Source organism: Rutidosis leptorrhynchoides, chromosome 9 (assembly GCF_046630445.1).
Source record: "Rutidosis leptorrhynchoides isolate AG116_Rl617_1_P2 chromosome 9, CSIRO_AGI_Rlap_v1, whole genome shotgun sequence".
NCBI classification, from domain to species: domain Eukaryota; kingdom Viridiplantae; phylum Streptophyta; class Magnoliopsida; order Asterales; family Asteraceae; genus Rutidosis; species Rutidosis leptorrhynchoides.
Genome location: NC_092341.1, coordinates 164794640 through 164808220, shown reverse-complemented (window position 1 = coordinate 164808220; position 13581 = coordinate 164794640). Strand labels below are relative to the sequence as shown.

The 13581-nt window shown below is 34.6% G+C and overlaps 1 protein-coding gene across 1 annotated transcript; it reads left to right on the top strand.

Moving 5' to 3' along the window:
- The first annotated feature begins 4918 nt into the window (after nucleotides 1–4918).
- On the top strand, nucleotides 4919–5558 carry LOC139868445 (uncharacterized). Its single transcript, XM_071856777.1, has 2 exons — nucleotides 4919–4953; nucleotides 5063–5558. Exons 1-2 carry the CDS (start codon nucleotides 4919–4921, stop codon nucleotides 5556–5558), a joined length of 531 nt encoding a protein of 176 aa, XP_071712878.1.
- The last annotated feature ends 8023 nt before the right edge of the window (nucleotides 5559–13581 follow it).

Below are 13581 nucleotides of genomic sequence, written 5' to 3'. Positions count from 1 at the left end.
TACTTCCAATCTTGCAAATCCACTTTGAGTGATCATCCAACCTCAAGAAATATTTATTATTTACAGTAAGATATCTTTCTAATACAAGGTAATACTCATATTCAAACTTTGATTCAATTTCTACAATTTTAACAATCTTATTTTGAGTGGAGATCTTACTTGAACTTGTTTTCGTGTCATGATTCTACTTCAAGAACTTTCAAGCCATCCAAGGATCCGTTGAAGCTAGATCTATTTTTCTCATTTCCAGTAGGTTTATCCACAAAACCTGAGGTAGTAATGATGTTCATAACATCATTCGATTCATATATATAAAACTACCTTATTCGAAGGTTTAAACTTGTAATCACTAGAACATAGTTTAGTTAATTCTAAACTTGTTCGCAAACAAACATTAATCCTTCTAACTTGACTTTTAAAATCAATTAAAAACTTGTTCTATATCTATATGATATACTAACTTAATGATTTAAAACCTGAAAACACGAAAAACACCGTAAAACCGGATATACGCCGTCGTAGTAACACCGCGGGTTGTTTTGGGTTAGTTAATTAAAACCTATGATAAACTTTGATTTAAAAGTTGTTCTTCTGAGAAAATGATTTTTCTTATGAACATGAAACTATATCCAAAAATCATGGTTAAACTCAAAGTGAAAGTATGTTTTCCAAAATGGTCATCTAGACGTCGTTCTTTCGACTGAAATGACTACCTTTACAAAATCTGTATTTCTGACTATAAACTTATACTTTTTCTGTTTAGATTCATAAACTTAAGTTCAATATGAAACCATAGCAACTTGAATCACTCAAAACGGATTTAAAACGAAGAAGTTATGGGTAAAACAAGATTGGATAATTTTGCTTGTTGTAGCTACGTGAAAATTGGTAACAAATCTATATTAATCATATCCTAGCTAACTTATATTGTATTATACATGTATTCTAATATATTATGTAATCTTGGAATACCATAGACACGTATGCAAATGTTTTGACATATCATATCGACCCATGTATATATATTATTTGGAACAACCATAGACACTCTATATGCAGTAATGTTTGAGTTAGCTATACAGGGTTGAGGTTGATTCCAAAAATATATATACTTTGAGTTGTGATCTAGCCTGAGACGTGTATATACTGGGTCATGGATTGATTCAAGATAATATATATCGATTTATTTCTGTATATCTAACTGTGGACAGCTAGTTGTAGGTTACTAACGAAGACAGCTGACTTAATAAACTTAAAACATTAAAACGTATTAAAAATGTTGTAAATATATTTTGAACAACTTTGATATATATGTACATATTTGGTATAGGTTCGTGAATCGACCAGTGGCCAAGTCTTACTTCCCGCCTAAGTAAAAATCTGTGAAAGTGAGTTATAGTCCCACTTTTAAAATCTAATATTTTGGGATGAGAATACATGCAGTTTTATAAATTTTTTACGAAATAGACACAAGTAAATGAAACTAAATTATATGAGTGAATGATCGAAGCCGAATATGCCCCTTTTGCTTGGTAACCTAAGAATTAGTAAACCGATCTACTAATTGACGTGAATCTTAAAGATAGATCAATTGGGCCTAACGAACCCCATCCAAAGTACCGGATGCTTTAGTACTTCGAATTCGTTTTTATCATGTCCGAAGGATTTCCCGGAATGATAGGGGATATTCTTATATGCATCTTGTTAAAGTCGGTTACCAGGTGTTCACCATATGAATGATTTTTATCTCCATGTATGGGATGTATATTGAAATATGAAATTTTGTGGTCTATTATTACGATTTGATAAATATATAGGTTAAACCTATAACTCACCAACATTTTTGTTGACGTTTAAAGCATGTTTATTCTCAGGTGATTATTAAGAGCTTCCGCTGTTGCATGCTAATATATGTACAAGATTTGGTGTCAGCATGCTTGTATAATATTGTTTAAAACTACATTCGAGATTTACTTTGTTGTAACATATTAATATTGTAAACCAATATGTATTGGTAGTGTGTAAGTGTGATATTTTTAAATTATCATTTCTGGATAATCTAGGTGGTGTCTTTTTAACCTTGTCGATAAAATAAAGGTTATGGTTTGTTTTAAAAACGAATGCAGTCTTTGAAAAACGTCTCATATAGGGGTCAAAACCTCACAACGAAATCAATTAATATGGAACGTTTATAATCAATATGAACGGGACACTTCATGTTCAATCCATATGAATGATTTTTGTCTCTATGCATGGGACGTATATTTATGAGAAATGAAAATGAAAATCTTATGGTCTATTAAATTAATGAAAATGATTGTTTATGATAAACTAATGAACTCACCAACCTTTTGGTTGACACTTGAAAGCATGTTTATTCTCAGGTATGAAAGAAATCTTCCGCTGTGCATTTGCTCATTTTAGAGACATTACTTGGAGTCATTCATGACATATTTCAAAAGACGTTGCATTCGAGTCATTGAGTTCATCAAGATTATTATCAAGTCATTTATAGTTTGGATATATTATGAAATGGTATGCATGCCGTCAACTTTCGATGTAATGAAAGTTTGTCTTTTAAAAACGAATGCAATGTTTGTAAAATGTATCATGTAGAGGTCAAGTACCTCGCGATGTAACCAAATGTAAAGTATTCGTCCAGATAGATTAGGACGGGTTACTACAGGTGGTATCAGAGTGGTGGTCTTAGCGAACCAGGTCTGCATTAGTGTGTCTAACTGATAGTCGTTAGGATGCATTAGTGAGTCTGGACTTTGACCGTGTCCGCATGTCAAAAGTTTTGCTTATCATTTTTGTCGAAAATTACCTGCTTATCATTCTTAGTCTAGACACATCTTATTGCATTGATTGCATGAGTAGTGTATAGATAAAAATTTATATCTTAGCGTATCTGTTACTATAGACTTTACCTAACAACTTCCGTAGATTCCTCCGTAACTTATGGGATTTTAGTATTATATATGCATATGTAAATTATGTATTACAGGATACTAATCTACATCCTATAATCTAATTCATATCGAAAATCCTCCATCTGATCGTACGAGATGAATCCTTCAACCAGTTTGAGTCCCTCGAATTCCGATAACTATTCCGATAGTTATATCGACAGCTATTCCGATATGGATATTCACCTGAGCTCTGAAAGCAGTGTAACCGGAATGGATCAACCAATCAGCCATCATCAATTCTGGATGAATTGAGGCTGAGTTCGTAGTCGACTTAATCAATGGAAATGCGAAGAAGGAGATCCTTTCCACCCATCATATTGCCCTATTGGCAAAGAACCTGAAGCATTTACCGGCGAACCCATTCGTAATACCATTTTCTCTCTCATTTCCAGAGTATCTCGTCACGATTTTATACTATCTCAAATTCTGAACCTTATTCATCTGCTTGTTCCAACTGCCAACCATTCTGGAGTAATAAGTCAACGAGCTTCGCGCCTGAGTTGTAGCCTTGAAAAATATGGTGCAAAACATACCAGCTTCGGCAACATCATCGCACCAACAGTACCATCAGTAACAGCACCCGTACCATCAACAACACATGCCTCAAAGTATCATTTTTTTTAAAACTATCAATTGCACTAAGAGTAACATTATTATTATTATTACTATTATTATTATCACTATTAATGTAATTCTTATCATTATTAGTATTATTACAAATAGATATTTTTTTTACAATAATAATTAATAATACATATCAATATATCTTTATTATTAAAATGATAATAATTAAGTCATATGTAAAAACTAATATATAAATATATATTTTTATCATACATAAATCTTGATATAAAATTTAATTATTATGAATGATAAATAATAGATATATAAGATAGATAAATTAAATATAATAAATTTATCTATATATTATATAATATAACAAATGTATTATCAATAATATATATAAACTTGATCGATTACAATTATGTATATTAATAAGCACACAAATGATATAGGTTCGTGAATCCGAGGCCAACCATGCATTGTTCAGTATCGTCGTATGAATATTTTTACTACAAAATATTGTAGAGTGAGTTTCATTACTCCCTTTTTAAATGCTTTTGCAATATATATTTTTGGGACTGAGAATACATGCACTTTTATAAATGTTTTACGAAATAGACACAAGTAATCGAAACTACATTATATGGTTGAATGATCGAAGCCGAATATGCCCCTTTTGCTTGGTAACCTAAGAATTAGGGAACATCACTAATTTTGAGAATTAGTGCACCCCTAATTGACGCGAATCCTAAAGATAGATCTATTGGGCCTAACAAACCCCATCCAAAGTACCGGATGCTTTAGTACTTCGAATTCGTTTTTATCATGTCCGATGGATGTCCCAGAATGATAGGGGATATTCTTATATGCATCTTGTTAATGTCGGTTACCAGGTGTTTAATCCATATGAATGATTTTTGTCTCTATGCATGGGACTTATATTTATGAGAAATGAAAATGAAAATCTTGTGGTCTATTAAATTAATGGAAATGATTGTTTATGATAAACTAATGAACTCACCTCCCTTTTTGTTGACACTTGAAAGCATGTTTATTCTCAGGTATGAAAGAAATCTTTCGCTGTGCATTTGCTCATTTTGGAGACATTACTTGGAGTCATTCATGACATATTTCAAAAGACGTTGCATTCGAGTTATTGAGTTCATCAAGATTATTATCAAGTCATTTATAGTTTGGATATATTATGAAATGGTATGCATGCCGTCAACTTTCGATGTAATGAAAGTTTTTCTTTTAAAAACGAATGCAATGTTTGTAAAATGTCTCATATAGAGGTCAAGTATCTCGCAATGTAACCAAATGTAATGTATTCGTCCAGATGGATTAGGACGGATTACTACAGCTATCGACTTCTTTACCAAATGGGTGGAAGCGAAACCCCTACGCACCATCACCAGTAAGCAGATCAGAGATTTTTTCTGGGAAAGCATTGTTTGCAGGTTCGGAATACCTAACGAAATTGTCAGTGACAATGGCACATAATTCGAAGACAACCTGTTCCGCAGCTGGTGTCAGGATTTGAACATCAAGCAACGTTTCACTTACGTTGCACACCCTCAGGCTAATGGCCAATGTGAGGTTACGAACAGGGATATTGTACACGCCATCAAAGCAAGGTTAGGAATGAAGCGCAGCGGATGGGTGGATGAGTTACCCAAAGTCCTATGGGCACACAGAATGACGCACAAGAACAGCAGAGGAGAAACACCGTTTAGTTTGTTTATCGGTTCGGAGGTGGTAATCCTGGCAGAAATAACCGTCCCAACAGAAAGAATTTTGTCATATAGTGAGGGTGAAAATGATGAAAGGCTTCGCACCAATTTGAATTATGCGGAGGAGCGCAGTGAATTGGCTACAATCCGCGAAGCCACCAACAAACAGCGCATTACAAAATATTACGACAAGCGCGTGCAGGCAAGGACATGCAAGGTAGGAGATCTTGTGTGGCGCGACAACCAAGCATGCAGGGCCCAAAACATTGGGAAGTTGGGGCCAAACTAGGAGGGACCTTATAAGGTCATTGGGACCAGTAACACCGGAACTTACAAACTGGCATAGCTTAAGGGTAATCCTATCAAGCGGACCTGGCATGCTACCGCGCTTAAAAATGTTATATGTAATATAGAAATTAGGAGAATTGATCACTCACCTACTTTGTCTAGATTTACATGTAATTACTAAACCACGCGCCTTTGTAGGATTAAAGCAACGAGTCATTTTCAATTAATTATTTCTCGTGCCTTTGAAAGAAGAATAGCTACTTGACTTAAACTGCACGCGCACAGTAATATACTAGCGCGTTCCTTGTACTGACCAGAACTTTTCCATGTTTATATAAATTAATTGAGATTGGTATTTACATGATTAAATGTTTCCAACATGTTAAGCAATCAAACTTGTTAAGACTTGATTAACTGAAATATGTTTCATATAGACAATTGACCACCCAAGTTGACCGGCGATTCACGAACGTTAAAACTTGTAAAAACGACATGACGATATATATATGGATATACATATTGTTAACATGAGATTATGATAAGTAAGTATCTCCATAAGTATATTAACAATGAGTTATATACATATAAACAAGACTACTAACTTAAGGATTTCGAAACGAGACATATATGTAACGATTATCGTTGTAACGACATTTAAATGTATATATATCATATTAAGATATATTAATATATCATAATATCATGATAATATAATAATTTAACATCTCATTAGATATAATAAACAATGGGTTAACAACATTAATCGAGATCGTTAACTTAAAGGTTTCAAAACAACACTTACATGTAACGACTAACGATGACTTAACGACTCAGTTAAAATGTATATACATGTAGTGTATTTAGATCTATTAAAATACTTTTGGAAGACTTCAAGACATATATCAAAACACTCATACTTAACGAAAATGGTTACAGTTACTTTTCCATTCTTTTCTTTCATCAAGAATTCTAGTCGTATTCTTACCCGTATTATACACAGCTTCAAAACGTACTTACTATGGGTATATACCAATAGGAACTAGCATGGGATTCCACTCTTGATTATGTCATGTATGACTAATCAATTTTAACTTCTACCATGAGCTAGTCAACTAACTAGAACTCCTTTTAACCCCACTCACCACTCACCAATTAACACTCATCATTCATTCCATTTCACTTCCAATTCTCTTTCTAATTCTCTCTCAACACACACACACTATTATGAACGTATTTTTCCAGTAGTTAATCATCATCTTCATCAAAAATCACTTCAAGAATCAAGCTATAATCATCATAGGAAGAACACTTCAAGAACACTTCAAAAATCCCTTCAAGTTTACTAATTTACTTCCAAGCTTTCTAATCCATTCCAAGTAATCATCTAAGATCAAGAAACCTTTGTTATATACAGTAGGTTATCTTTCTTATTGAAGGTAATATTCATATTCAAACTTTGATTCAATTTCTATAACTATAAACTATCTTAATTCGAGTAAAAATCTTACTTGAACTTGTTTTTGTGTCATGATCCTACTTCAAGAACTTTCAAGCCATCCAAGATCCTTTGAAGCTAGATCATTTCTTGTCACTTCCAGTAGGTTTACCTACTAAACTTGAGGTAGTAATGATGTTCATAACATCATTCGATTCATATATATAAAACTATCTTATTCGAAGGTTTAAACTCGTAATCACTAGAACATAGTTTAGTTAATTCTAAACTTGTTCGCAAACAAAAGTTAATCCTTCTAACTTGACTTTTAAAATTAACTACACACATGTTCTATATCTATATGATATGCTAACTTAATGATTTAAAACCTGGAAACACGAAAAACACCGTAAAACCGGATTTACGCCGTCGTAGTAACAACGCGGGCTGTTTTGGGTTAGTTAATTAAAAACTATGATAAACTTTGATTTAAAAGTTGTTATTCTGAGAAAATGATTTTTATTATGAACATGAAACTATATCCAAAAATTATGGTTAAACTCAAAGTGGAAGTATGTTTTCTAAAATGGTCATCTAGACGTCGTTCTTTCGACTGAAATGACTACCTTTACAACTTGTAACTTATTTTTCCGACTATAAACCTATACTTTTTCTGTTTAGATTCATAAAATAGAGTTCAATATTAAACCATAACAATTTGATTCACTCAAAACGGATTTAAAATGAAGAAGTTATGGGTAAAACAAGATTGGATAATTTTTCTCATTTTAGCTACGTGAAAATTGGTAACAAATCTATTCCAACCATAACTTAATCAACTTGTATTGTATATTATGTAATCTTGAGACACCATAGACACGTATACAATGTTTCGACCTATCATGTCGACACATCTATATATATTTCGGAACAACCATAGACACTCTATATGTGAATGTTGGAGTTAGCTATACAGGGTTGAGGTTGATTCCAAAATATATATAGTTTGAGTTGTGATCAATACTGAGATACGTATACACTGGGTCGTGGATTGATTCAAGATAATATTTATCGATTTATTTCTGTACATCTAACTGTGGACAACTAGTTGTAGGTTACTAGCGAGGACAGCTGACTTAATAAACTTAAAACATCAAAATATATTAAAAGTGTTGTAAATATATTTTGAACATACTTTAATATATATGTATATATTGTTATAGGTTCGTGAATCAACAGTGGCCAAGTCTTACTTCTCGACGAAGTAAAAATCTGTGAAAGTGAGTTATAGTCCCACTTTTAAAATCTAATATTTTTGGGATGAGAATACATACAGGTTTTATAAATGATTTACAAAATAGACACAAGTACGTGAAACTACATTCTATGGTTGAATTATCGAAATCAAATATGCCCCTTTTTATTAAGTCTGGTAATCTAAGAATTAGGGAACAGACACCCTAATTGACGCGAATCCTAAAGATAGATCTATTGGGCCTAACAAACCCCATCCAAAGTACCGGATGCTTTAGTACTTCGAAATTTATATCATATCCGAAGGGTGTCCCGGAATGATGGGGATATTCTTATATATGCATCTTGTTAATGTCGGTTACCAGGTGTTCACCATATGAATGATTTTTATCTCTATGTATGGGATGTGTATTGAAATATGAAATCTTGTGGTCTATTGTTACGATTTAATATATATAGGTTAAACCTATAACTCACCAACATTTTTGTTGACGTTTAAAGCATGTTTATTCTTAGGTGAATACTAAGAGCTTCCGCTGTTGCATACTAAAATAAAGACAAGATTTGGAGTCCATGTTTGTATGATATTGTGTAAAAACTGCATTCAAGAAACTGATTTCGATGTAACATATTTGTATTGTAAACCATTATGTAATGGTCGTGTGTAAACAGGATATTTTAGATTATCATTATTTGATAATCTACGTAAAGCTTTTTAAACCTTTATTTATGAAATAAAGGTTATGGTTTGTTTTAAAAATGAATGCGGTCTTTGAAAAACGTCTCATATAGAGGTCAAAACCTCGCAACGAAATCAATTAATATGGAACGTTTTTAATCAATAAGAACGGGACATTTCAGTTGGTATCCGAGTGTTGGTCTTAGAGAACCAGAAAATTTGCATTAGTGTGTCTTATCGAGTTTGTTAGGATGCATTAGTGAGTCTGGACTTCGACCGTGTTTTCTTTAAAAATGATTGCTTAACATTTTTGTTGGAAACTATATATTTTTAACATATGAATATTATGTGATATATTAATCTCTTAACGTGTTTGATATTATGTGATAGATGTCTACCTCTAGAACAAGTCCCATTGACTCACCTAATAATAATGAAGAGTCAAATGTAAATTGGAATGATTCGTGGACTGATTCACAAGTTCCCGAAGAGGAACCGGAAGAAGAGTCGGAACCAGAAGAAGAATCGGAACCGGAAGAAGAATCGGAACCGGATGAAGAAATAGAACCGGTGGGGGAAATAATAAAACGGTTAAGTAAAAGAAAATCCTCAACCAACCGACCAAGGTTAATTATGGTCAATGGTGTTTCCGTTAAGGAAGCAAAATATTGGGAGGATTACCAATTCTCCGATGAATCGGATTCTGACGAGAATTCTGATGATGTTATAGAAATTACCCCAACTGAATTTAAAAAGGCAAAAGAAAATAATAAGGGAAAGGGCATAAAAATAGAGAAATCTAATTCCAACCCCGATGAACTTTATATGTATCGTCAACCCCCGAAGTCCTTAAGTTGTAACAATGACCCGGGAACCTCTAAACCACCAGGTTTTTCTAAACCAATGTGGACAACGACGGCTCGTATTAGGGGAACATCATATATCCCTAGAAACTTGGCAAAATGAACCAAAACCGAACAAGAAGAAACGAGCGAGTCGGAATAAGATAGTTGTATTCGTGTGGTGTAATATATGTAATATAGTGTGCTTATGCTTTATGATATATGTAAAAATTGCTTGTACTAATAAGTATTTTTTTTATGAATCTAACTCTTGTCTATTTTACAGTATAAAAACACAAAATGGATAGACAACCCAATATTTTAAGAGACCTACCCGGAGACATGATTGATGAAATCTTGTCTAGAGTCGGTCAGAATTCTTCGGCACAACTATTTAAGGCGAGATCAGTTTGTAAGACATTCGAAGAACGTTCCAAGAATGCCTTGGTTTATAAAAGGCTTTCGTGCGAAAGATGGGGGATATCACATTGGGAAATCCATAAGTTACGATGTGTTTACTTTGACGCATATATTGCGGGGAACCCAAATGATATTTTACGCAATGGGTTAAGAAATTATTTTGACTCAATATATCTAAATATTAGACTTCGTGATTTAGAAAAAGCGGCTAACATGCAACATAAAGAAGCATGTTATGCTTACGGATTAGTAATGTTCGCTTCTCACCAAAGTGAGAACAAGAACATCGGCCTACAACTATTAAACAAAACGTTCCCACAAGTGACGGAGTCGGTAATTGGGGTAAGAAATGAGGTTTTTAGATTGTTACGGGACTGTTGGACATTACGTAACCCTCGTCCCTTTGACGACGTTACAACACGCTGTCTTATCAATGGCCATAATGGTTATGTTCCACAAGACCAAGGATGGGAAGTAGTCCTAGTAAAACCAGAATGCATGACTTGTTTCTGGACGTATGAATTACGTGTCTTTATTGCCTTTGCTGAACGACTTGTGTACTAGCTAGAATTATCTTCACAACTATCTTGTATCAAAGTTATTGTGTGCTATATTTCATGCTTTATGTAAAATAAGCGGTATTGTAAGTTTGTAAAATATTGTATAAAAGTTTGAACGCGAAATATTATTATAATCAGTTTTTCATATAGAATTGTAGTAGTTGAATTGTATATTAGCTACTAAGTATGAACTTAACGGGTAGGTACTACCCGAATTTAAACTTATAAAATGCTAATATGAAGAAAAAGCTTTTATAAATGAGTTCATATTATGCTACAAAATACTATTAACTACTCTTAATATTCTGTATGATTAACTTGTTCCATTTGACTATTTTGAAGGAAATGGCACCGACTACTCGACACACCGTGAATATGAATGAAGAGGAATTCCGTACTTTTCTAGCTTCAAACATAGCCGCAGTACAGGCTGCGCTACATACCAACAATAACCTTGGATCTGGCAGTACAGGAAATCGTGTAGGATGCACCTACAAAGAATTCACTGCCTGCAAACCTTTGAAATTTGATGGAACCGAAGGACCTATCGGATTGAAACGGTGGACCGAGAAGGTCGAATCGGTGTTTGCCATAAGTAAGTGTACTGAAGAGGACAAAGTAAAGTACGCTATGCATACCTTCACAGGTTCTGCGTTAACATGGTGGAATACCTATCTAGAGCAAGTGGGACAAGACGATGCATACGCACTACCGTGGTCAGCATTCAAGCACTTGATGAACAAGAAGTACCGTCCCAGAACCGAGGTCAATAAGCTCAAGACAGAACTTAGTGGGTTATGAACCCAAGGATTTGATATTACCACGTACGAAAGACGATTCACAGAATTGTGCCTATTGTGTCCGGGAGCATTCGAAGATGAGGAAGAGAAGATCGACGCGTTTGTGAAAGGATTACCGGAAAGAATCCAAGAAGATATAAGTTCACACGAGCCCGCCTCCATACAACAGGCATGTAGAATGGCTCACAAACTAGTGAACCAGATTGAAGAAAGAATTAAAGAACAGACTGCTGAAGAGCCCAATGTGAAGCAAGTCAAAAGAAAGTAGGAGGAAAACGGTGATAAGAATCACCAATACAACAACAACAGCAATTACAACAATAATCGCAACAATTATCCCAACAATCGCAACATCAATCGCAACTACAACAAACGGCCCAACAACAACAACAACAACAACAACAGCAACTACAACAATCATCCCAACAACAATAATAACCGCAACAACAACAACAATCAGAAGCAGCTATGCCAAAGGTGTGAAAAGTATCACTCGGGGTTCTGCACCAAATTTTGCAACAAGTGTAAAAGAAATGGTCATAGCGCGACGAAGTGTGAGGTCTACGGACCAGGGGTTAAAAGAACGAAAGGAACAAATGGTGTCGGAACGAGTAATGGCGGAGCAAGTAGTGTCGGAGCAAGTTATGCCGATGTAGTTTGTTATAAATGTGGAAAACCGGGCCACATTATTAGAAATTGCCCGAACCAGGAGAACACGAATGGATAAGGCCGCGGAAGAGTTTTCAATATTAATGCGGCAGAGGCACAGAAAGACCCGGAGTTTGTTACGGGTACGTTTCTTATTGACAATAAATCTGCTTACGTTTTATTTGATTCGGGTGCGGATAGAAGCTATATGAGTAGAGATTTTTGTGCTAAATTAAGTTGTCCATTGACGCCTTTGGATAGTAAATTTTTACTCGAATTAGCAAATGGTAAATTAATTTCAGCAGATAATATATGTCGGAATCGAGAAATTAAACTGGTTAGCGAAACATTTAAGATTGACTTGATACCAGTAGAGTTAGGGAGTTTTGATGTGATAATCGGTATGGACTGGTTGAAAGAAGTGAAAGCAGAGATCGTTTGTTACAAAAATGCAATTCGCATTATACGAGAAAAAGGAAAACCCTTAATGGTGTACGAAGAAAAGGGCAACACGAAGCTACATATTATTAGTAATTTGAAGGCACAAAAACTAATAAGAAAAGGTTGCTATGCTATTCTAGCACACGTCGAGAAAGTACAAACTGAAGAAAAGAGCATCAATGATGTTCCCATTGCAAAAGAATTTCCCGATGTATTTCCGAAAGAATTACCGGGATTACCCCCACAGCGATCCGTTGAATTTCAAATAGATCTTGTACCAGGAGCTGCACCAATAGCTCGTGCTCCTTACAGACTCGCACCCAGCGAGATGAAAGAACTGCAAAGCCAATTACAAGAACTTTTAGAGCGTGGTTTCATTCGACCAAGCACATCACTGTGGGGAGCTCCTGTTTTGTTTGTCAAGAAGAAAGATGGTACATTCAGGTTGTGTATCGACTACCGAGAGTTGAACAAACTTACCATCAAGAACCGCTACCCACTACCGAGAATCGACGACTTATTTGATCAACTACAAGGCTCGTCTGTTTATTCAAAGATTGACTTACGTTCCGGGTATCATCAAATGCGGGTGAAAGAAGATGATATTCCAAAGACTGCTTTCAGAACACGTAACGGTCATTACGAGTTTATGGTCATGCCATTTGGTTTAACTAATGCACCAGCTGTGTTCATGGACCTTATGAACCGAGTGTGTGGACCATACCTTGACAAGTTTGTCATTGTTTTCATTGATGACATACTTATTTACTCAAAGAATGAACAAGAACACGGTGAACATTTGAGAAAGGTGTTAGAAGTATTGAGGAAGGAAGAATTGTACGCTAAATTTTCAAAGTGTGCATTTTGGTTGGAAGAAGTTCAATTCCTCGGTCACATAGTGAACAAAAAAGGTATTAAGGTGGATCCGGCAAAGATAGAAACTGT

Coding starts and splice junctions, on each gene's coding strand:
- LOC139868445 (XM_071856777.1), top strand. CDS start 4,919: ATGGGTGGAAGCGAAACCCCTACGCACCATCACCA. Junction 4,954..5,062: donor ACCCCTACGCACCATCACCA/GTAAGCAGATCA, acceptor CCTGTTCCGCAG/CTGGTGTCAGGATTTGAACA.